Below are 23587 nucleotides of genomic sequence, written 5' to 3' on the forward strand. Positions count from 1 at the left end.
TTTTTCTAAGTTTATTTTTATTTATTTGGGGGGGGTGGGGGAGGGGCAGAGAGAGAGGGAGACAGAATCCCAAGCGGGCTCTGAGCTGTCAACGTAGAGCCTGACGCGGGGCTCGAACTCACTCAGGAACCATGAGCTCATGGGTGAGCCAAAACCAAGAGTGGGATGCTTAACCAACTGAGCCACCTAGGTGCCCCTCCACAAAATTATCTTTTAAAGAACTCAGCAGAGGCATTCAAGTTATAGAAGTCATCTCTGAGAAGTAAGAGGTCCCAGAGTAGCCCAAAGCATGTCTTCAGCGTGAGACATCGCAGATAGAGTCCGTAGCAAAATTTCAACGAGGTGCTATGAAGCAGGCAACCAACATTATGAATGGAAGTGCATAGGGCAAAAAGCCAGTGAGATTTTACATGTGTGCTGCTAAAATACTGCTTGAATATTTCACCCAGTTCTTGTGAATTAATGACAACCATTCCTCCCTCCCCTCGGGGGAGAGAGAGAGTATGTGTGTAGCTTAGTAGCTGCTTTTTTTTTTTTTTTAACCTTTTGATAGCCACAAAGTTAAATATTCCAGGATGAAAGTCTCTAATGAACCCAACATGTCAGGTCTCAAAATCTAGCTTGTTCAAGTATATGATGTTTATCTGGAATCACACTTAGGAGTGTCTAAGAGAATTTTCTCTTTTATCAGTGACCATAAGGTTGGTGAAAGGTATGGAATACACCAGAGGTTGGACAACGAGTATGGATGATACAATAGACTTACATTCCCATTAATAGCAACCGTTATAATTAAGGAGAGACCGAGGATCCTCAAATGACCTCAAATGCAGAATACCAAGTTTTCAACCAGCTAAGACACCATAGCAGGTCAACTCTCAGAAGCTGTGGCATTAGGAACTTTGATCATGAAGACTCATATTTGCTACTCTGTTCACACAAGGGTCTTCTGAAATTGGAGGGCTGGTCACAGGGTGATAACTGGTCACTTTGTACTCTGATCCCAGTACCTCTCAATCTTCAAAGAACTGGAGAGAAATAATTTCTTGTTTGTACACCAGTACCTCTAATTCGAGGAGGGTCTGGTATAGTCCCTAACAGAGTACTGTTAGATTCTGGCACTATGGTGTTCTGGAATCACTGAAAATAGCTAATGAAAATTTGGGCAAGAAATCAACTGTGGGCATGGGCTATGAGTCACCCCAAATCCTGCCAAGTGGCTCTCCGGGATTTAGGCACCCTGATGCTTTTGTCTGTTACCTGGAGGAAATGCTTCTTTAAGGGAAGGGAAGGAAAGGGAGGATGGTGGTGAGGGAAGGGGAGGGCAGGGAGGTGAAGGGGAGGGGGAAAATGAGGGGGACAAAAGGGGAAGGGGAGGAGATGAGAGGGAAGAGAAGAACGAATAAGAATATCAGAATAGGAATATGAATTGGTTACTTAGGACTTTATTGCATCTTTTCCTACTACCTTTGGAATTCTTCAGAAATGAGTAAACATTTATTCTCAATTTAGTGCAATACAGTAGAGGTACTGTCCTTAAGCTGTTTGCGTTTCAGTCTTTCAACAAATATTTAATGTGTACTTTTTTTGTGCTTCACACATACATTGGTAAAAAATACATACTGTTCCTGTCCCAGCCCTGTTGGTGCTTACAGCACTGTGGAGACAGCAGGTTGGCTCACCAGCAAATTAGCATTATAGTGGTGATAATTATCATGAACCCTTCGGTCAGGGTTCCCTGGGTAAGTAAAATGGGGAGACCTAATTTAAACAAGGTGTCAGGAAAGTTCTCTCTGAAGAAGTGACACTGAGGCTGAGACATTAAAGGACATGTACCAAATAGCTGGGTAAAGGATGGGTTTGTTCATGTGCAAGGGCTGGAGAATCACTTCTGAAGCAGTGGGAACAGAACTTGCAAAGTCTCTGAGGATGGGAGACTGGTATGGGGGGAGGGGCAAAAAAAAAAAAAAAGCCCAGGGTTTCAAAGAGAAGAGAGCTTCTGGGAGACCATGGAAAGTGGAGATGGGGGAAGGCTCTGGAACAGAGCATGCAGGGATTCATAGGTACAGCACAGAACTGAACTTGATTGGAATTTAGTGGGGCAACATTGAGGAAGGATGATGCGATGCCATGGGTTCCTCTCTGGGGCTTCTGTGGGAGCACAGATTTGAATGGGGGTGGGGGGTGAAGAGAAGACGGGCAAGCCGGGAGGTGACTGGGAGAGAGATGGCTGCATCTGTGAGTGAGAGGCAAGGACAGGTGCATGGAAGGCTAACGTGGACCGAGCCGGTGACCGCAGAAAGTGGCAGCTTAGTGTAAGCAGGGTGAGGGAAGATGAAGGATGACCCAGAGCTCTGGTTTGAGAACTGCTCAGAGGGAGGCATCACCACCTGAGATGGGGAAGATGGGAGAACAGACCAAGGGGAAGGTTCAAGTTCAGTTCTCAACATTTAGCTTTAGGAAGTATCCTATAAATGTTGCATTAAGACTGCTCCAGTGGTTAAATTGCTGGAAGCAAAGGTTCTGGAATCAGATATAACAGTTTGAATTCTGGCTCTGTTATATTCTACCCAGGCAAGTTGTTTTATTTTCTCTGTTTCCTGAAATGGGAATATGCACACACCTACCTCTGAAGGTAAGATCACAGGGAGATAATGTTTATAAAATGCCTTTGCACAGAATAGACTTTGTAAATGGCAGTTACTACTACTATAGTTTGCTAATAGCAACATATTATGTTAGCAAAAAGGCTGAATTTTCACTTTGACATTTATAAACTGTGTCATCAAGGCAAATAACGTACCTTAGATTTCTAATTTTTAGAACAGTCAAAATCCTCCCTTTCCTACCTCATTAGGTATATAAAAACAATAATGATAACTCCAACATCATTGATTTAGCCTTGAGCCCAGAGTTGCCATTGATAGATGGAACAGGGTTGCCACTGGTGAGGAACCTGGGATGAAGGATCTTTTTTTCTACCCCAGGGAAGAGAAGATTAGGAATATTCAGTGGGTGGCTCCAGGAACTCTGTAAAAAATGGCACCGTGAAGAGAGCAGTGATTTGGGGGAAGACCTTATTTAAGGTCTGTCTCACATGTGTTCCCTGAGAAGGAACAGAAAGTTGCCCAAGATATGCAAATATGAACTACAAAGTTCTTACCGAATATTCTAGAAATGTAACCTTCAACAGTAAACATTACCTGTGTGATGGTCATGAAGCGTATGTTTTGATCTGTTCACTTAAAGTGCAAATGCATTCACAAGCTTAATGTGAACTGACCTGTTGTTGTAGAAATCATGTAGATCCTTGTATTATGGATCAGAAAGTGTCAGCCTCCCAGGGTCCACATAATTCTTTCAGGCTCTCTCAAAACACAAGAGGAAGTGTGGTCTATAGAGGTAATGTACGGAGAAGGTAGGATACTGATTGTGAAGTGTCCCGTAGACTAAAAGTGTTCTAAATACATGAGAAGTTATTTTGAATATTATTAAATTTAGGGTAAAGACAGGCTTATTTTGAATTAATCCTTGCTTATTTGTTCATTCATTTGCCCAGTCAACCAAGAGATGGTATCTTCCATGTATAGGGCACAGCAGAGGATACATATGGGTATGAAATAGCGCCTGTCCTCGGGGAGTTTCTAATCTCATAGAGGAGCATGGTCACACACAGAGAAAACCACACTACTATACTCGGGGGTAAAGACTATAAAGAGGTGTCTAAAAAAGCCACCACAGGAGTTAAGACGACAGAGGGATTGCTACCAGTTGGATTTGCTAGGTCTAACTTCAAGAAATAGAAGTCAAGTTGACAGGCTGTAATACGAGAGTGAGAAAGCTCACATAGCAACAATAATAATAATGACAACAATAAAAGCAGATTTTTAAGTTTCTATGTGTGCCAGGAATATGCCAAGTGCTTTAAATGTATTAACAACTTTAACCACCACGAACCATAGGCAGGAGCTGCTGTGATGAATTCTCATTTTACAGTTGGGGAAACTGAGACTTAGAAAGGTCACATACCTAGTAAGTTGCAGAGCCAGGAATCCAACCTGGGTCCTGTTAATCACTAAGTCACTATGCTGTACAGGTAGGATGAAAGCCATGAGGAAACACACAAACATGGTAAAACCTCATTCACAAATCATTAGATGTCCAGTGTGGCTGAATGAAGCCCAGGGTTTTCCAGGGATATAACAAAAAAACAAACCTAGAAAGGTAGGTTAGGAAAAGCTTGGGTACAGCCTGAGTGTCAGACTAAAGACTTTGGACTTGATTTTATAGCTAACGGGTGGGCAGAGGTCCAAATAAAGACGGTGGTAGTTGTCGGAATAGATGATAACATTGTGAGAGAGTATGTTCAGAGACAGAAAAAGTAAAGAAGTCGAGGGAAGAATTACGGAATGGCTCTTTGCATTTTACTTGTTTTAAAATAAAATAATTCTGCAGGAGGTGGTGTGGTCCGTTTAGCAGTCATTTGCTGTTTCTTGTGAATGACTCCATTAAATGCTACAGGGATTCTGAGCGAGATTAATGCCGTGTAGTACTGCCCTCATAGAGATCGGGCGAAAACCTGCTGGCTTTTCCATTTCTTATTTTACTCTCAATACAATACCTTCAGGGGATGAGAACCAGATGCTACAGAGGGAGGATGCTGGGTGTTGGTGTATTCTCAAGGATGTCCGTATGAAAAGTTTGAGGTCAGTCTGCTTCTGAGAATTCACAGTAGAAAATATTTCCATTTATCTTAAAGTAAACCAGAGGATCCTTACAAAACGGCTCTGACCTCCTGAATTCATGGAGACAGATTCAGGGCAGTTTCTACCATTATAATTGTGGATCATATGGAAAATCCAAGAGGCAGGGGAATACAGTGGGTGCTATCATATAGAGTAAAGGCACCCTCATGAGTGATAAGACAGTGGGTCTGGGAGCCACATTCAGTATCACAGCTGCAGAAACAAGTAGAAATATAGTTTGTTCCCTCGGTATTATGACTGTTGGGAGTCAACCTGATCCTTTACTACCTATTACTATATCATAAACAATGCTAAAAATACTAATTTTACTGTATACAGGAACTGAAGTGGATGCTGTTGAACAAGGATGACTAAAATATGGAGAAAAGAGAAGAGTTTCATGCCTCACAGGGAGCTTGTGGTCTTCTGTTTCTTTGGAAGGTATAGCCTGCAGTTATACATAATGGTTGATGGAAGATACAAAGATACAAAGGACAATGACTTTTCCCCAGTAAAAGATATTTTGGTATCCTACTTTACTTTTCTTAGTTACTTGCTTTACTTTTCCTTGCCCAATTGACAGCAAGGAATTATAGAATTAGTATCCAACCACCGAGAAAAGTAATCTTGAGTTAGCACTTGGGTAGTACTCTAAAAAAATGTCCAAGAACTGACCTTGTGATCGATAAAAGTGCTTACCTGTTACCCTTCTTAAAAGGAAATGCAATTCTGGTCTACCTAATACATGTATGTGACCTTACTGAAACTTACCATGCAAAGAGGTTTCCTCTGACAGAGTTTAGGCAGTTTTTCATTGGCCTAAAATATACTACAATTAAAGGACCAATTTTCCCCTTAAGGGACATGTTTAATTTTAGAAGCATGATATTCAATCTGAAATGAGGGAATTTTAACCCATTTTCCATTAATTTGTTAATGTCTCAGAAGGCCAAGATCAAGATCTTTGCAGATAGTGGCTTCGTAGCAGCAACTTGGCCTTATGCCTATTATGGAAATGCTGGGAAGAAATCTCTGGGAAATGAAATTGCTGGGTTTGTTGTGATTAACAAGGGAAGTGACCAACTTTCCTTTTTATTTTTAAAGTTTCTTTATTTTGCGAGAGAGAGAGAGAGAATGTGCACATGCATGTGTGCACAAGCGAGGGAGGGGCAGAGAGCAAGAGAGAGAGAATCTCTCTCTTAGTGGGGCTCAATCTCACTAACCGTGAGATCATGACCTGAGCTGAAACCAAGAGCTGGAGACTTAATCAATTGAGTCACCCAGGCACTCCCAACTTTCCTTTTTTAGATAGTGGTTTTAACCGTAACCCTTTTAATTCAGTTTGAACTATAGTTAAATATTATTTAAAGCTATCTTTATTTATAGTATTTTGCTTTAGAATTACATCAGTGAGAACAGAAGAGGTGATAGCTTTTAAAACCTTTCATGAGGGGCGCATGGGTGGCTCAGTTGGTTAAGCGCCCAACTTCAGCTCAGGTCGTGATCTCGCGGTCTGTGAGTTTGAGCCCCACGTCGGGCTCTGTGCCGACAGCTCAGAGCCTGGAGCCTGCTTCAGATTCTGTGTCTCCCTCTCTCTCTGACCCTCCCCCGTTCATGCTGTGACGCTCTCCGTCTCAAAAATAAATAAATGTTAAAAAAACTTAAAAAATAAAATCTTTCATGAGAAGTTATCAAATTCAAAGAGACAGAATATTAGAGTTGGAAGAACCTCTGGGATGGTGTGGTCTAGTCCCCTCATGCCACAAGTGAGGAACAGTGGTCCAAAAGATTTAAAAGACCCTTCTGATTCTATCACAATGGATATCGCCTAAAATATAGTCAAATGGGCTCTTAACAAAAAGGCAGAGATTAAATTACTACTCTATCTTACTCCTACTCTGATACCTCGCTCATCTCCTCAGTACCTGATATAACAGGAAACTTCTAGAAGGTGTGAATTCCTGAATGATATGCTACGGTATTTTATTTTCTTCCGTTAATGTTACTGAGTTAGTTAAAAAGGTTAATGAATACCTCTCACGCTAAAACCAGACTATCCGCATCGCTTTAGAGACCCAGAAACTAACTGACTTAGGATGAGCTTTCAAGATACGTATCTACCCCCCAAGCCCAAGGAGAGAATCAGGGTGTAATAAGGATGAGGAAGCGGGCCCAGTAGGGAGCAGAATGGGGAACCGTGGTGGCTCAGATGAGAGGGATCGACAGGGGGCTGAGTTAGGCTGAGCATCTCAGCTCCCATCTCTACCAGTCCGCCAAACATCTTCACATCACCCCCAGGAGTCATCAAATACCTGTTTGGGGAAATGCGAGGTTAGACAGACAAGGATGTGGACCACTTAGGACAGAAACTGCTGGTAGGGACCTTTTTTCTGAGAGCCTGCCCAATCCTGTCTTGGAGCTACGCTGGCTGAACAGAAAGGTCACGCAGTGCAGAGCAAGGATCACAAACCCAAATGCCTGTGGGCAGCAGACTTGCTGCAAAGCGTGGGTGTCAGGGAAACAATTTGGACAAATGGGAGAGAATATCCCTTATCCAAAGAGACAGGCTGAGACTCAGCTTAAGCCCGTGGTTCCATATGGGCAGGCCAACCTAGTGCTGTCAAACTGTTAAGGGCAGTCGGATATTTAGATTTACTTTAAATTTTATTTTTCAACGTTTATTTATTTTTGGGACAGAGAGAGACAGAGCATGAACGGGGGAGGGGCAGAGAGAGAGGGAGACACAGAATCGGAAACAGGCTCCAGGCTCTGAGCCATCAGCCCAGAGCCTGACGCGGGGCTTGAACTCACGGACCGCGAGATCGTGACCTGAGCTGAAGTCGGACGCCCAACCGACTGAGCCACCCAGGCGCCCCTTAGATTTACTTTAAATGAGAAATTCTTATTTCTAAATGTTCAAAACTAATTCTAACTTTTCCAAATCACGGTGCAGACCAAAGGATACATGCTCCATGCCTTCCAGTTTGCTGCTTCTCCTCGAGAGCGTAAAAAATGTGGATTATCGTACGTGGTTGTAGAAAAAAACAGACAAGCCTCCAGTTATGGTGAGAAGACAATGATACGAAGTGGTGTATTATTCAGATTTATCAGACAGAGAGTCTCTAAAATTGATTCAACTTTGGACTAGTTCGCAGGTCCAGTGGCTAGTATCCCTTGGACCTCTGAGTGGGCAAGGGGTGGTAACAAGACCTATTTGCACTCATAGGTACCTACAGCACTCAGTACATGGTGTAAGTGATCACTGTCTTTCCCATTGAGCTTGGAAACTTCAAGCTCCTTCTTACCACAGTGGTTCAGACAACCACCACCTGTTAATCAGAGATGACATTAAAAAAACCCGGAAAATTACTGATTCTTCCCATTCTAGTTGAACTATAGTTTGGGGATACTGTAGCCGTTTATTTGTACAAGAACATTCAGAGAAAGGTGATATAATGTAACAGCATAAAACAGAATCTCAAAGGTACGCATTCATGCAAAACATGTTGAGAATTACTTCAAAGTAGGCACCGATGTTGGTCTAGCTGATCACCTCTCCACAGGTGTTTCGATCTCTAAGTGCTGGCATTTCTCTTCTAATCTGTTCCTGTCTCTCTTTGATTTTGTGGTAGACGGAATCTCTGAAACCATGGTGTCCCTCTCCCATCATGTGCTAATCCCCAGACCCTCTGAATGAGATAATGTATCACTCCCATGACTGTGTTGTATCGTTCGACCCAGGTGACCTTAAAAAGAGAGATTATCTGGGTAGGCCTCACGTGATCAAAGGAGTCGTTAAAAGTGCAGAACTTTCTCTGACTGTTGGTAGAAGGAGAAGTCAGGGATTTAAAATGTGAGGGATAGCTAACACTACATTGCTGGATGTAGATGGAGGAGGCCATGTGAGAAGGAATGTGGGCATCTCTAAGGGCAAGAAACAGTTCCCAGTTGGAAACGGGGACCTCAGATCTGCAGCGTCAAAGAACTGGAGTTGGCCAATAATCTGAGTAAGCTTGGAAGTGGATTCTTTCCCAGAGCCTTTAGATAAAACCTTAGCTCAGGTGACACACTGACTTGGGCCTTGAGAGATGCTAAGCAAAGAATCCAGAAGAGCTCGCCTGGACTTAGGACTTCTAGAACTGTGAGGTGATAAATGGGTGTAGTTTTAAGTCACTGGTTTGTGATATTTTGCTCCCTAGGAAGAGTTAATACTAACATTTTGCTACACAGCAATAGCTAATACTAATATAGTACTAAACTCCAATGGCAACATCTTCCTGAAGATGGCAGAACAAACTAGATGGAATTTTACATCCGCTTCCAGGCTTCTGTTTGTCAAAATCTCAGGACATTCCCAAAAAGCAACCAAGCAGTTTATTGGAATGTTATGGATTAGCTGAAATCTACCAATTTTGGCATTTCTTTTCCAGACAGTAGTTAGGGTTAATTTCTAACATATATAAATACAATAGGGCTTGCATATATAACGTACAAAGACCTCATATAAATCTATAACGATACAGTTACCTAACGGAAAAAAAAAATGGACCAAAAGACTTGAACAAACAGATTGCAACGGAGAATATCCAGATGACAAATAATGAAAAGGTGCCCAGCATCCTTATGCATCTGGAAATACACACTAAAGCCACAAAAAGCTAACAGTACACACTCTCAGAATGGTTAAAATGAAACAGATCGATGATGCCAAGTGCTGGTGAGGGTGGGAAGGAAGCAAAACAGTCAGCAGGAATGCAAATCGGTACCACCACTTGGAAAAACTGTTTGGCACTATCTACTAAAGCTGAGCATGCATGTAACATATGGCCTGGCGAGTCCACTCCTAGGCATACCCTAATAGAAATGCAAATATATGTTTACCACAAGACATACACCAGAATGTTCACAGTAGCATTATTTGTAAGAGCCTCAAACTGCAAAATATATAAATTATCATCAATGGGAAAGGCTAAATTGTGATCTATTGCTATAATGGAATGCTATAATAACAAAAAGAATGAATTACTGCTGCAGGTAACGGTAGGAGTGGCTCTCACAAACATAATGTTGGACAAGAGAAGCCCAGTACCAAAGAAACAGGCTACATGGTTCCATTTATAAACAGTTCAAAAATCAGGAAAATACATTTATGGTTTAGTCAGTCAAGATGGGGGTTACACTGTGGAAAGAGATGGGGTAGCGATTGGGTGGAGACATTGGGGTTTTGGCGATAATGGTTCTGTTCTATTTCTTGCCCTGGGTGGGGAATATGCCAGTGGTATTTCAATAATGTGTACAAATAAGATTTCAGCACTTTCCTACTTGCATCTTGTACTATAATGTAAAAATGAATTTTATTTTTTTAATTAAAAAAATTTTTTTGATTTTTTTAATTTATTTTTAAGGCAGAGAGAGACAGAGCATGAACGGGGGGGGGGGTGGGGGCAGAGAGAGAGGGAGACACAGAATCGGAAGCAGACTCCAGGCCCTGAGCTGTCAGCACAGAGCCTCATGTAGGGCTTGAACTCACGGAGTGTGAGATCATGACCTGAGCCGAAGTCGGACACTCAACCGACTGAGCCACCCAGGCGCCCCTAAAAGTGAATTTTAAACCCCCTCTGTTATAATCTAGCAATATAAAATAAAAAAATATACCTTTTCTAATTTAAGGTAACTTTCTCCTCACCCATTTCTTTTGTGTCCATAAACATATGTTAAGTGGCTCTAGTTTGAATACATAAAAGAGAACTAGATGACTAGGAACAAGAGTATTCTGCAAAAAATCATTTTTTAGATCAAAAGGAAAAGTTTTAAGGAGATCTGCCTTTTATCTTAGAAAAATAATATTCCAAGTAAATGGCTGTTGCCATTTGAAAATTAGGCTTTTTGTAAGTGGAAAACTTTCTGGTCTTCCATTTATGAAATTTTCTGTGAAGGGGAGGTTATGCTGGTGACCCATAAAGAAGCATGTGTGTCATAAATACTTCTAGGAGCCCTTGAAAAATTCGATGGAAAAAATTTCCAGTACATTGAGATCGTCTAGAAGAAATTTATTAGAGAACACAGATAGTGGCCAATTTACTCTTGGTACCTGTGACTCAGAAGTCACTGGTGGAAGGTGTTACATCTTGATCTTGATATTCTGAAAAAATGAAATGCAAAGCATGGCCAAGATACAGTTGTGATGACACCAAAAAACCTATACTCTTTAAAAAAATATATTTGGGGCGCCTGGGTGGCACAGTCGGTTAAGCGTCCGACTTCAGCCAGGTCACGATCTCGCGGTCCGTGAGTTCGAGCCCCGCGTCGGGCTCTGGGCTGATGGCTCAGAGCCTGGAGCCTGTTTCCGATTCTGTGTCTCCCTCTCTCTCTGCCCCTCCCCCGTTCATGCTCTGTCTCTCTCTGTCCCAAAAATAAATAAATGTTGAAAAAAAATTTTTTTTTAAAAATATATTTATTTATTTATTTATTTATTTATTTATTTATTTATGAGAGAAATGGAGAGAGAGATAGAGAGTGGGCAGGGGAGGGGCAGAGAGAGACAGAAAGACAGAATCCCAAGCAGGCTCTGCAGGGTCAGCACAGAGCCCCATGCGGGGTTTGAACTCATGAACTGTGAGATAATGACCCGAGCTAAAATCAAGAGTCGGATGCTTAAGCAACTGAGCCACCTAGGTGCCACACAAACCTATACTTTTGATTGCAAAGGAGTTAGCCATCTTTTCCGAAGACTCATAACACTCAAATCAATATCTGTTAAAACAATTACTTGAAAATTACTAAGGATTGAATAGAAGTAAGGACTATCCACACATCTGGGCAAAGATAGAATAGGCGTGGGCATGTCAAAGGAAAGGGTAACATTTTTTTCAGCATTCTTGGTTTTGCATGCTGGCTTAGTCCAGATAAATGAAAGGAAATATTTGAAGCTGAGCAGAGAAATAGTTAAGAGAAGAGTCAGAGGATTACAGGAACACGGAAAAACACCGTAGGTAGATGAAGAGGTTTTGTGATTTAAAGACTCATAATGGGCATTGAGGAGGGCACCTGTTGGGATGAGCACTGGGTGCTGTATGGAAACCAATTTGACAATAAATTTCATAATTATAAAAACATAAAGATTCGTGATGTCATTCTGAAATGTAAGATGATATCATGAAGTAACTTCATTTTAAACCTACCACATAAACATTGACGTTTTGCTATATTCTATACGCATCCACTTCATGATGATCAGTCATAAAAACAGCTCATCTATAGGTGACTGCATTGTTCAATCCACAATTATCATTAAGAACCTCCTGTGTATATCTGGAGACTTCATGTGAGATGCAATAGAAATAAGCAAAAAAGATGACTCAATTACTGTCCCCAAGGAGTCTATGGAACCTAAAGGCACAACAGAAAAACTCACAGATAACTTACGCAAGACAAAATGTAAATGCCCTCCAGAGTTGTCAAGGGAGCACCAGTGGGGTTCAAAAGGGAGAGAAAATGAGAGACTGACTGAACCAAATAAGAGTAGGATCAGGGAAGGATGTGGATTTGACTTGGGCATATATGCATAGAAGGGAGGGAGGGAGGGAGACAGTATATTTTTGAAAGGTCTATGCATGGGGATAGTAAATATTAGGGATGACAGTGGAAAATTTCACTGTATTTCACAGTTTTTGAGAAACATTTTAGTTGTCTTTCCATCTTTATTTGCAACTACAATAATTTGCTGTTTACATTTGACATCTACTAAGTGACTATGATTACTGTTCCTTGGTGAGAAAGCTTATTTAAATTACACTACAGTGAGCCTTGTTTAATATAACCGACAAGAAATCCATATTAACGGATGGCTTTCCACAGCTCTTTCCATGGAAGAAAGAGGAAAGTTATAAAATAAATAATATTAGAGGATCTTGTAATTTTTTAAAACTCTGGAATAAATTATAAATCAGTACAGATTTAGCATAATCTCTAAACCTCTTGACTCTGTGGCACTGGCCTAAAGATTGATGTGCAGAACAATGCCCTCTATCTTGGGGGACTGTTTCCATGTGCTCTATCAAAGACTCAAGTATCTTTAATTTAATATACATTCTAGGAAACATACTTTAGAAATATTTTCAGCAAAGTTCTAAGCAAAATAAGTATTTCAGTGAATTTTAGAAAATAAAACAATCCAGAACACGTTATTACTCAAATATCCTTTCTATCAATGACTTAGTATTGTCACAGAATGAAGATTCAGCTCCTTCTTCATCCAGGGTAATAATGGGTGATGTGAGGTTCATTTTAGGGAAGTGGGGCATGGAAACAGTCAACTTTAATTTCCTGGTATTCAATAATGGGTCAGTTTAGTTATGGTAAGCACTTTATATATATTCACTCAGTCTTTCCATCAATCCTTTATAGAAGTGCTATTATCATCCCTATTTTAGAGATAGGAAGGTCGAAGCTTGGAGAGGCTCAATAACTCGTCCAAGGTCAACAGGGAACCAAGACTCGATCAAGTTTTTTTGACTTCAAGAGGCACTACATTTTGCTGAAGTCAGAATGTTCGTTAACATTCTAAATGATTAGTTCATATTTACTATGCACGTATTATGTGCCAAACACTGCATATGTATTAATTCTTTCACTTCTCACAGCAACTTGTGAGTGTGATGGTATAATTACCACCATTTACAAAGGAAAAATCTGTCCTCCATGCCTCAACACTCTGCCTCGGTTCTCTGTCTCCATCACTCAATTTATTTTGCAGGTTCCTCTTCACCTTCCTGACTTGTGACTTGTCACTTTTGGAGAGCCCCAGAGCTCAGTCCTCTGTCTCACCCCCCTCAGGTGCCTCGTGGTTTTATGATCCATCTTTGTGCTGTTGAGTTAAAAATTTACATCACCTGCCCTCACTTCTGCAGTGAAATCCAGGCTTAAATACCCAACTGTACGCAGTTGGGTATGTCACATGTCACTTGAATGGTAGAGAGACATCTCAAACATAACATATCCCAAACCGATCTCTTAATTTTCCCCTAAATCTATTCCTCTTACAGTCTTCCTTATCTCAATACATTTTCCTTAAAATTTTAACATAGATTAAATTCAACTTTAATTAATAAAATCTATAGTGTCAACAGCTTTCCTAAATAGACTACTGACTTTGCTGACATTTATATTTTGAGATTTACTGAAAAATACATCTGATTCCAGGGTTGAGATTTATGGTTGGATGTGTACACATGCACACACACACACACACACACACACACACACACACATACTTCCTAAGAAATAATTTGTGTACTTTTAAGGGTATATAAGTAATTAAAATCAATATTTATATCTATGATTACAGATGTATACATACTTCTAAGATATAATGTGTCATAGTTTCAATAGTATACAAATAAATAAAAGTCTTAAATGTAAAGTCAATGCAACAAGTATGTCCTGCTGGGAAATGAAAAGGTGTCCCATGTGGTTATTCATGGAGACAATATACATTAAGCTTAAGATGGGATATCACTTAACATCCATCAGAATAGTTAGCATGAACCAGACTGGGAATACCAAGTGCTGGTGAGGATGTGAAGCAAGGAAAACGCTCAGATTAGAGGGAATATAACTCCTGTGAGTGGGAATGTAATATTTAACATCAAAATATGTTCTCAAAAGGGCATCTATTACTGTCATCAACTCAACACCATCCGCTTTGGGGAAGTGCCATTTCTCTGTTTCATTCTGCTGGGGCTGTTCAACATACACTCTGCCTCTCCTACCAAAGGAGCAAAGAGTGCATTATATCCCCGGGCACAGTGATTAGGGTAATGGTCAGCATTTGCTCCAAGCTAAGTCACTGAGAATCTTTTACAGGAGATCCATTCTCATTTCTTCCTCTGGTATCATAAACTCTCAAGATGATGTAGGTGTGTGGCTGCTGGGGCCATCTTGTCATAACATAAGGAGCGGCTTTCCTAGGCAAGGAGATCGGAGAGACAGAATGCCTATGACATTACTGAACTTATGTTCGAAGCCAGGCTATACCTTGGGCTCCAAGCTTTTGTAGGCTAACATATTCCCTCTTGAAGCTAGTCTACATTGGGTTTCTGCTATTTGTACTTGATGCTGTCCTTGTATACGGTTGAGCTATTATTGCTCATCATTTTCCCAGGCTGTGTTGCATAAGAGCTCATTTTATTCCTGTTGAGAAAGAAGAGCTCCAAAAGTTGCAAAAGAATAAGTATTACAAGAAAAAAGGAAAATGTGTTTTTTGCTATAGAAAGTATCAGTTCATATTTGATGAACAATTCTAATTGAAAGTATCTCATATTCTAGGACATCATTTGTACTTCTCTTTCCTCCAATTGTCATTCTCGATTACTTGAGCTTATATGGGGTGCCTGGGTGGCTCCGTCGGTTGGGTGTCTGACTTCAGCTCAGGTCATGATCTCACGACTCGTGAATTCAAGCCCCACGTTGGGCTCTGTGCTGACAGCTCAGAGCCTGGAGCCTGCTTTGGATTCTGTGTCTCCCTCTCTCTCTGTTCCTCCCCCATTCACACTCTGTCTCTGTCTCTCTCAAAAATAAATAAACGTTAAAAAAATAAAAAAAATTATTTGAGCTTATGGATACCTAATCCTATCTTAACCCAAATTAGGAAAACAGGAATGGAAAAAAGCAAGAAACACAAACAGAGAAAAAGGAGGATGGCTATAGGGAATACTAGAAAAAAAGCTGAGTAGGACAGTTAGAATAGAGTAGTACTCAGAGTGAGAAATGGAGAGCAGAATATCAAAGAAGAATTGGGTGGCTGGAAGGGAAAGGAGGAAGAATGGAAGACAGACAGTGAGGAACAGAGGGAGAGAGAAAAAGTTGAGAAACGGTAAGCAAGTCCCCATTTGACAAATGAGGTAACTAAGGCACAGGGAAATAAGAAACATGGTCCACCTTAATAGCTGGAAATCAGTAGAGTGAGAACAGAACCCAAATCACCTAACTCCAAATCTAACTTAAAACCTATATAACCAAAGAGAAAGAAAAAGAAAAGAGGGTGGGGGAGAATACAAGAGAAGGGTAGAGGAGGGTGGGAAGTTCATTCATTTTCGAACTTTCCACGTCAAGAGCATACCGTACTGCTTATTCCGCTAAGAACTCCTTAAATCTCATACTTAAAATTTTTTTAGAAACCTCATACCTTTTAAAACATTTCAGGCCAGTAGACATATTAATATTTTTAAGCAACACTGTTCTACATGAATCACACAGGGTGGGAAATAAAGGAGAAAGGAGTTTGCAGTTAATAGAGTAAGCCTCTTTTCTCTGCTACATTTCACCAGCACAAAACTTACTGGTAAAATCAGGTCAAATAATCATGTCTGACAATTGTTAAGAAGTGTATATAACATGATTTAGTTTCAATTTCAAGTTCCAATTCATTATTTCATAATTTTTCTGCCTTCGTCAACATTACACAAAACTGGGCTCTCTCTTAACATTTAAAAGCCAGATGAGGATACCTTCCAAGTTTTACCATAGTTGTAAGGGTAAATTAATAGAATTAATTTCTATTGTAATCATTATTGAAAGAAAGAATACTACACCACATTTTGCTAGGTATGTCTCCTAAGGCAAGGGAAACAAAGCAAAAATAAACTATTGGGACTCTGTCAAAATAGAAAGCATTTGCACAGCAAAAGAAACCATCAAGAAAACAAAAAGGTTACCTATTAAATATAAGAGGATTTGCAGATGATATGTCTGTTAAAGGTTTAATATCCCAAATATATAAAGGAAGAACTTCTATAACTCAACACCAAAAAAACAAATAATCCAATTAAAAATGGGCAGAAGAATTAAATAGACATTTTCCTACAGAAGATATTCAAATGGAAAACAGAGACATGAAAAGATTCTGGACACCACTAAACACCAAGGAAATGCAAATCAAAACCACAATGAGGTATCACCTTATACCTTCCAGAATGGCTAAAAAAAAAAAAAAGACAAGAAATGGGGTGCCTGGGTGGCTCAGTCGGTTGAACGTCTGACTTTGGCTCAGGTCATGATCTCACAGCTTGTGAGTTCAAGCCCCGTGTCAGGCTCTATGCTGACAGCTCAGAGCCCGGAGCTTGCTTCAGATTCTGTGTCTCCCTCTCTCTCTGCCCCTAACACACTCGCATTCTGTCTCTGTGTCTCTTAAAAATAAATAAATATTTTTAAAAAAAGACAAAAAAAAAACAAGTGTTGGTGAGGATGTGGAAGAAAAGGAACCCTCGTGCACTGTTGGTAGGAATGTGAATTGGTGCTTCAGTACGGAGTTTCTTCAAAAAATTAAAAATAGCAAATACCATATGGTCCAATAATTCCACCACTGGGTATTTACCCAAAGAAAACCAAAACACTGACTCAAAAAGATATATGCACCTTATGTTTATCGCAGCATTATTTATAATAGGTAAGATATGGAAACAACCAAGTGTCCACTGATAGATGAATAGATAAGGAAGATGTGATTTATACACATATTATGCAGCCATAGAAAAGGACAAGATAGTGCCATTTCAGACAAAATGGAGGGACCTAGAGGGTATTATGCTAAGTGAAATAAATCAGACTGAGAAAGACGAACACCATACGATTTCACTCATATGTGGAACTGGAAAAAATGCAAATAAGTGAATAAACAAACAAAAAGCAGACTCAGACCTTTAAACACAGGGAACAAACTGATGGCTGCCAGAGGGGAAAAGCGTGGGGGGACGGGCAAAATGGGTGAAAGGGAGTGGGAGACACAGATTTCCCGTTATGGAATGAGTAAATCATGGAAATGAAAGGTACAGCAAAGGGAATACAGTCAAAGGTATCGTAATGGTGTTGCATGGTGACAGATGGTAGTTATACTTGTGGTGAACATGGCAAAACACACACACTTGTCCAATCACTATGTTGTACACCTGAAACAAATGCAACATCGTGGGTCAACTACATTAAAAGAAAAAAAAAAGGATACTGTACTCAACTTCTCATTTTAACCACTGATACTATATGGTCCCCTTCCTCTCTTTATTCCTAAATGTTAGGATACAATGATTGGTCATTTCCATTAATTCTGATTCGCTGGCCTCATGCTGTGAAGTTACAAGAAGGAAAGAAATCTCCTATTTTTCTCAGTCTCCGTGTAGTAAAAGAAAAAGTACCAGCCCTTTAGTTAATAATACTATTCTTGCGATTTGGAGGGGAAAATACTTTGCTGCCAAAGTGTAATCCACATAGAACTGACTGCCAGGTGAAACGTTCTGATGGAATGAGACCTTATTATAGAAGCTATTGACACAAGAACTCTAAATCGCTGAAAAGCACCACTCACCTCTTCCTGAACCCAACAGAGTAATGATGGAGTATTGATGAAATTCTGTCTGCCGCAGGAGGACAGAACAGTTCATTCTTAACCCAGAGTGGTTTATCAGGGACGGACAATGACCTGACCCAGAGCTTGGTGAGCACAACCTCAGGACTCCGACATACCCATCACTGAGACGTCATATTCTATCAGCAGCGTTGCTTCTTGTCCACACTGTTTAAGAATACTCATGGCTTCGGCATGCGTGGTTCCAAGAAGCCGAATTCCATCCACACTGAGCAACCTGTCGCCAGGTTTGATGGTGCCCTCTCTGAAGGGAGAACACAGAAACAGTCTTCATTAATGTACATAATGGGGGTTAGCATTAAGAGTCACTCCGCCAAAGCGGTTCTTTCACACCTTCTCCCATCCATCCATTTGCGCTTCGTCTTAAGCATCAAGTGTGATAGTAAGGGACTAAAGAGGTGGCTCTGAACAGAAAACTGCTGCAATATGCAAGTCAGTAATAAGGAAATAACTGCCCAGTAGTCGATCACCAAGTTACCCCCAGTTAATTCTTGGGGTGCAAAAATACTCAAGGCACATTTTCCCTTTTCTAGGCTCTTGTCTAAATACCTAAAATTGATTTATTAGAGCCCAGAAAATAGCATTTACCTATTTTTTCCAAAACCAGGTGAGCAGAAAAGCCTGCTGATTCCATTCCATTTATTATCAGTGAACCCAAGCAGGACTGGGAGCACTGGTGAAAAATTTCCCTAGTCTAGACATTTCCCTATTGATTTATAAGGCCATTTTGGCAATCATTAAATTGATTCAGTCTCATATTCCTTGGAAGAGACAGGGAAATACTATTCTTTCTGCTGTGACCATAGACACTCAAGGCACTGGAAGAAGATGCCTGAGGACATTGGGACACCACTAAAATATAGCCAGGAGGCTTCCAGATTATAACCCTCCTGCCTCAGGGAGGGTCATGATACGAGAAATCAAACTGGGGTGGGAGGATTACAAGTTGAGGATTTGGAAAGGATAAGAGTGATCTCTTAAATATCCTTCGCCTAGATAATTCTCTAAGAATTCTGACTCTAAATTTTTATCTTAAACTTTTAGATTCCATTTCATCCTAAGTTAATTTGATAATATGTTGCTCAGAAACTAGTAGCTTGCTTCTGACATTTTTGTTAACCCCAAGGTAAATGTTAATAAGGAACGGAAATATTCTCATTTACTGCAGGAAGAATAATTCACAAGAGAAGCAGGAGAGAGGAAAAAAGGCAAGATTTCTGTGCAAATTCTGACTTTGTATTGTCCTCTGCAAAGGCAAACATACTATGGCACAGGTGAGAAACCAGTATCTTCATATTCTCTTATTTTATATCAAACACAAACTTTTTAGAAAAGTGAGCTAACAGTATGGATTTTGAAGGAGAATGAACCTGAATTCCTAGCCTGGCTCTTCCGTGTACTAGCTGGTAAGTCATGTACCCACACGGGGCCTCAGTTTTATCACTGTAAGTGTGGCTAAAAAGTACTTAGTAGGCAGTTGTGAGGACAAATAAAATAGTGTCTGCTAAACACATAGTACATTTCCTAGCACATGGCTCGGTGCTCAATCAATTGTATTTATTATTACTGTTTCTGTTGCATAAGAAAAGGTTTAAACATTATATCGCGGTTTGAAACATAGTGTAGAGTCAGGGGTAACCAGGGCATTTTTCTCCCACCCTTCAACCACAGCGAATGGCCGGAGTTGTGGTCCCCTGCCTTTATGGAATTGACGTTTGCGATGGGAAATTAATACAAAGACAAGCATCTCCTGAGACAGCTAAGTTGTGCGTTTACGTACGACCTCCTCTAATATTTGTGATATGAGAGATGAAGGAGCTGCCTCTTCAGATACTCAAATAAGTCCCGAAGAGATAGCTCTAGATACTGACAACGCTCCTTCCCTTTTATTGAAATCACTTCCATTCTCACATACATAATCATCATCAACAGATAATAATAACCAGAAGGATGTTGATTAATAGTAACAGTCAGAACATCACCACCTATCTTTCCAGGGGAGGAGGTTAGCAATGGGAGACGATGTGTTTAAAGTACGTGCCTTTAAAAAGCCAGCTACCTTTTATTAAGTATCTACTGCATGAAAGGTCCCCTGCAAGGCCCCAGCCAGTCTCTGATAAAACTGAAGACCTTGTCAGGTAGGTATTATTATTGACATTTCACAGTGGAGGAAACTGAGCTTAGAACTGGTAAGTCACTTGCCAGACACATAGGGTAGTGAGTGTTGAGCCTGGGGTCAAACCTTCTTTCTTCTGATTTGGCAGCCCAACAATTTCAGTATTCACATTCCAACACGTTTGCTTAATATCTATCTTTCACTCTGAAATTTCTAATTCCTCAGCTCTATGCCAGAGTCCCCAGCTTTGTTGAATCTGTTTGGATAGTGACACAGACAGAGGAAGTTTACCTGTCAGCAGGTCCTCCGGGACGAACACACGTTATTACAACTGGGCGAGATTTATTTCTATCGTCATGTGCCCCTCCTGGCAAACAAAAGAAATACAGCTTATAAGTGCCTTCATTAAAAAAAAAAAAAAAAAAATTCACTTACAAAATGGCAGCTGAGAAACTAAAGTACATTTTGTTGATGTATGGAGGAAAACACGTAAAATTTTTCCAAAAATCTTATTCATTTTATATAGAATATGTTTTTGAAGTCATGATGTCTCCACCTCTCAATAAATACATGGCTGTATTCAGGGGCGATATATAAAATATTTAACCCAGCGTCGTAAGAGCATAAACTACTTAACAAGTACTAGCCTAATTATGACAATAGCCAGTTATCAACACAGTGCAGGTGGGTATACCTGTTGCCAATTAACCTGGGCTATAATACAGGTGAGTAGGTCTACAACCTGGCATAAAGGAAGCAAAAACTGGAGAGGGGGGAAAATACGTAAGCATATAAAACAAGAAAGAAAAAACTTCAAGTGGCTGAGATGGGTTCCATTAAAGTTGGGGTGTTCAAAAAATGGACACATAATTTCAAGACAAGTGCAATGCTTAAATGGAGATTTTATTTCCGTACATGGAAAACTTCTGCTCAAGAATTCTTGGAAACATAAAAGCTTTTAGATGGAAGGTAATTTATTATAAACTCTCTTCTAAATCCAGGACCCTTTTGTAGAACGTCCATAGTCTGTGCTCCCCCAGTCTTTTCTTGAGACCCACCAGATGGCCTACTTATTAGGTTTGAGGCAGCCCATTTCACATTCGGACGTGTAGGGGTGTTAGAAGCTTCTTCCTAATTATTCATCTGATACCTAACTTCCTTCAATTTTCACCGACTTGTTCTTATTCTATTATTTGGAGCGGTGAAACAAAAATGTATGCTTTCTACTACAAGAAACTTTTTCTGAAAGTTGAAAACAGTGATTATACACCTGCTAAGTCTCATCTTCTTTAGGCTGGACATTTCCACTTTCTTAACTATTCTGCATCTGACCTGATTTCCGTATACCTCACCATCCTGGCTACCCACCAGATACCTGCCAGTATCTGATAAATACGAATGTTATCGTCAGATATTCCTTCCCTAACGCCTTCCTGGTAGAACAGACTGGCATTTCCCAAACTTGGAACGGGTAGAGAGGTCAACTTAAAGAATCTAACCTAAAAGACAAATCAAAAGGCATTCACTGCCCCCGATGAAGGCAAATGCTTCCTTTCTGCTTACTTCTATTACCAATGATTTATTCAGTCTGGCTGATTGATAAAAGCTCCCTTTCAGCACCTCACTCTTCCACTCAGTTTGATGGTTTCTTTTGAAATTCCTCCTTGTTTACAATAGGAAATTCACAACTTCCTTGGAAAAGGATTTTAAAATGAAACCATGACAATAAATTACAGCACATGCTTACCCATATTTATATAAATACTACTGTGTAATTTCTCTTTTGCAAGGGGATCATAAAAAGGTAGGTTTGTTTTCTCCTGAAGGGATATTGATTTAGAAAAGGATGGGGGCTGACGGCCATACAAGCTTCCATAATTTTGATTTGGAGGTCCAAATTTAAATCTGTAACAGTGAATGCATGGCAAAGTGTGAGATGGCTCTAAATTTCTCGATATGTGACATTTTACCATTATTTGAAATAATGAACCAGATGTAGCTTGCGATTCACTTACATTTTACAAGTTTGAAACTGCAAAGCAATTGACACACACAGAGCCCAGTGGTATTTCTCAATCCTGGAATCAGTCCCCTGGAATGCTTTTTAAAAGTATCAATGCCAGAGACACAACGCAGACCAAATCTGAATATTGGGCTCTATCTAGCAGATGAGTAGACCTATCTATAATTTTACAGTTGAGAATGATCGATAGGTAAATTTTCCTTGCCCAAAGTGAAAAAGAACTTAGTGGCAGAGTGCTTTCCCTATTGTCCCAAGCTGTTTGCCTTAGCTTGGCGGCGAGGGAATTAACTGAAATTTAACTCTGGCAAGATTTAGGCCAGAACATCATTTTTCATTCTCAAGGTGCCAGGTTCCACTGTTCGGTGAGTCAAGGTGCTAGCACCTATGACACGTAGCACTGGAAATGCAATTCCATTCATCAGGTAAAAGCCTGTATTATTGTTCTACGACCCATTCTAATTGGTTAAGAAGAAATTCACCAGTACTAAATGAATATGCCGCATCTGTAATATTGTCCTCCTTCTTCCTGAAAGTCCTGGTGTTCTCACTAAAATAAGTTGAGCTCAAATTCCATCTATGCCATAATGTCTTCTTGGCCACGATAACACTTGCCCACAGTACTTTCTCATTCTGCAACTCTTTTTGTGACTAATCAAGATTCTGAAGCAATGGGTGGGGGTCACCTTTTGAGCAAGGAAGAGCCTTCAGATAGGCCTCAAACTAATCTAAACATTAAGTTCTTTATGTGATTCTTATGAGAAATTGTGCAAAATTTCACAAACTTTTACATTCAACTAATATACTAAGTGAGTTTTTAAAGCCGACCAAAATATGGTGCTCCTAAACTAAAATCACTATAGCACTAAGAAGTCTGATGTCCGCACAAATCTAGGCAACATTCAATTACTTATTCATTTATTTGTTAAGGGCCTACGATGTACCAGATAGTATCCTAGGCTCATATTATAAAATTCTTATTACTCATGCACATACAGATATTTGAAATTCCTGCAAATGGCAAGATAAGCATTTTGCTAACATTTTATCATCAGCTGTCTTGCGGTGGTTGTAGATTTCAAATGCTTCCGTTTTTTTCTGTTCCTAATGATAAATTACTGTTGTTTTAGTTCTTTCATTAGCAATTTGATTTACTATTGATTAACCACAGAACAACTAGTAATGAATATTTGCACCCAGCAGTATTTTTTACTGCAGCTTTTCAGTAATTAGGCTTGTATGCATGTGATTCAAGAGTGCCTCTCTATCACACTACACTGCAAAAACGG

At 40.1% G+C, this 23587-nt stretch overlaps 1 protein-coding gene across 17 annotated transcripts in view; it reads right to left on the reverse strand.

Annotated features, from left to right (window-relative positions):
* Window positions 1–23587, reverse strand: part of GRIP1 (glutamate receptor interacting protein 1) — a 695200-nt gene that overhangs the window by 123041 nt on the left and 548572 nt on the right. For all 17 annotated transcript variants that reach the window (XM_045062041.1, XM_023257209.2, XM_045062046.1 and 14 more), the window contains 2 exons: window positions 20570–20645; window positions 18261–18406 (listed from right to left, as the gene is read on the reverse strand). In XM_045062041.1, coding sequence (XP_044917976.1) covers window positions 18261–18406; window positions 20570–20645 — 222 coding nt within the window. The remainder of the gene's footprint in view (window positions 1–18260; window positions 18407–20569; window positions 20646–23587) is intronic.

Source organism: Felis catus, chromosome B4 (assembly GCF_018350175.1).
Source record: "Felis catus isolate Fca126 chromosome B4, F.catus_Fca126_mat1.0, whole genome shotgun sequence".
Classification (NCBI taxonomy): Eukaryota; Metazoa; Chordata; class Mammalia; order Carnivora; family Felidae; genus Felis; species Felis catus.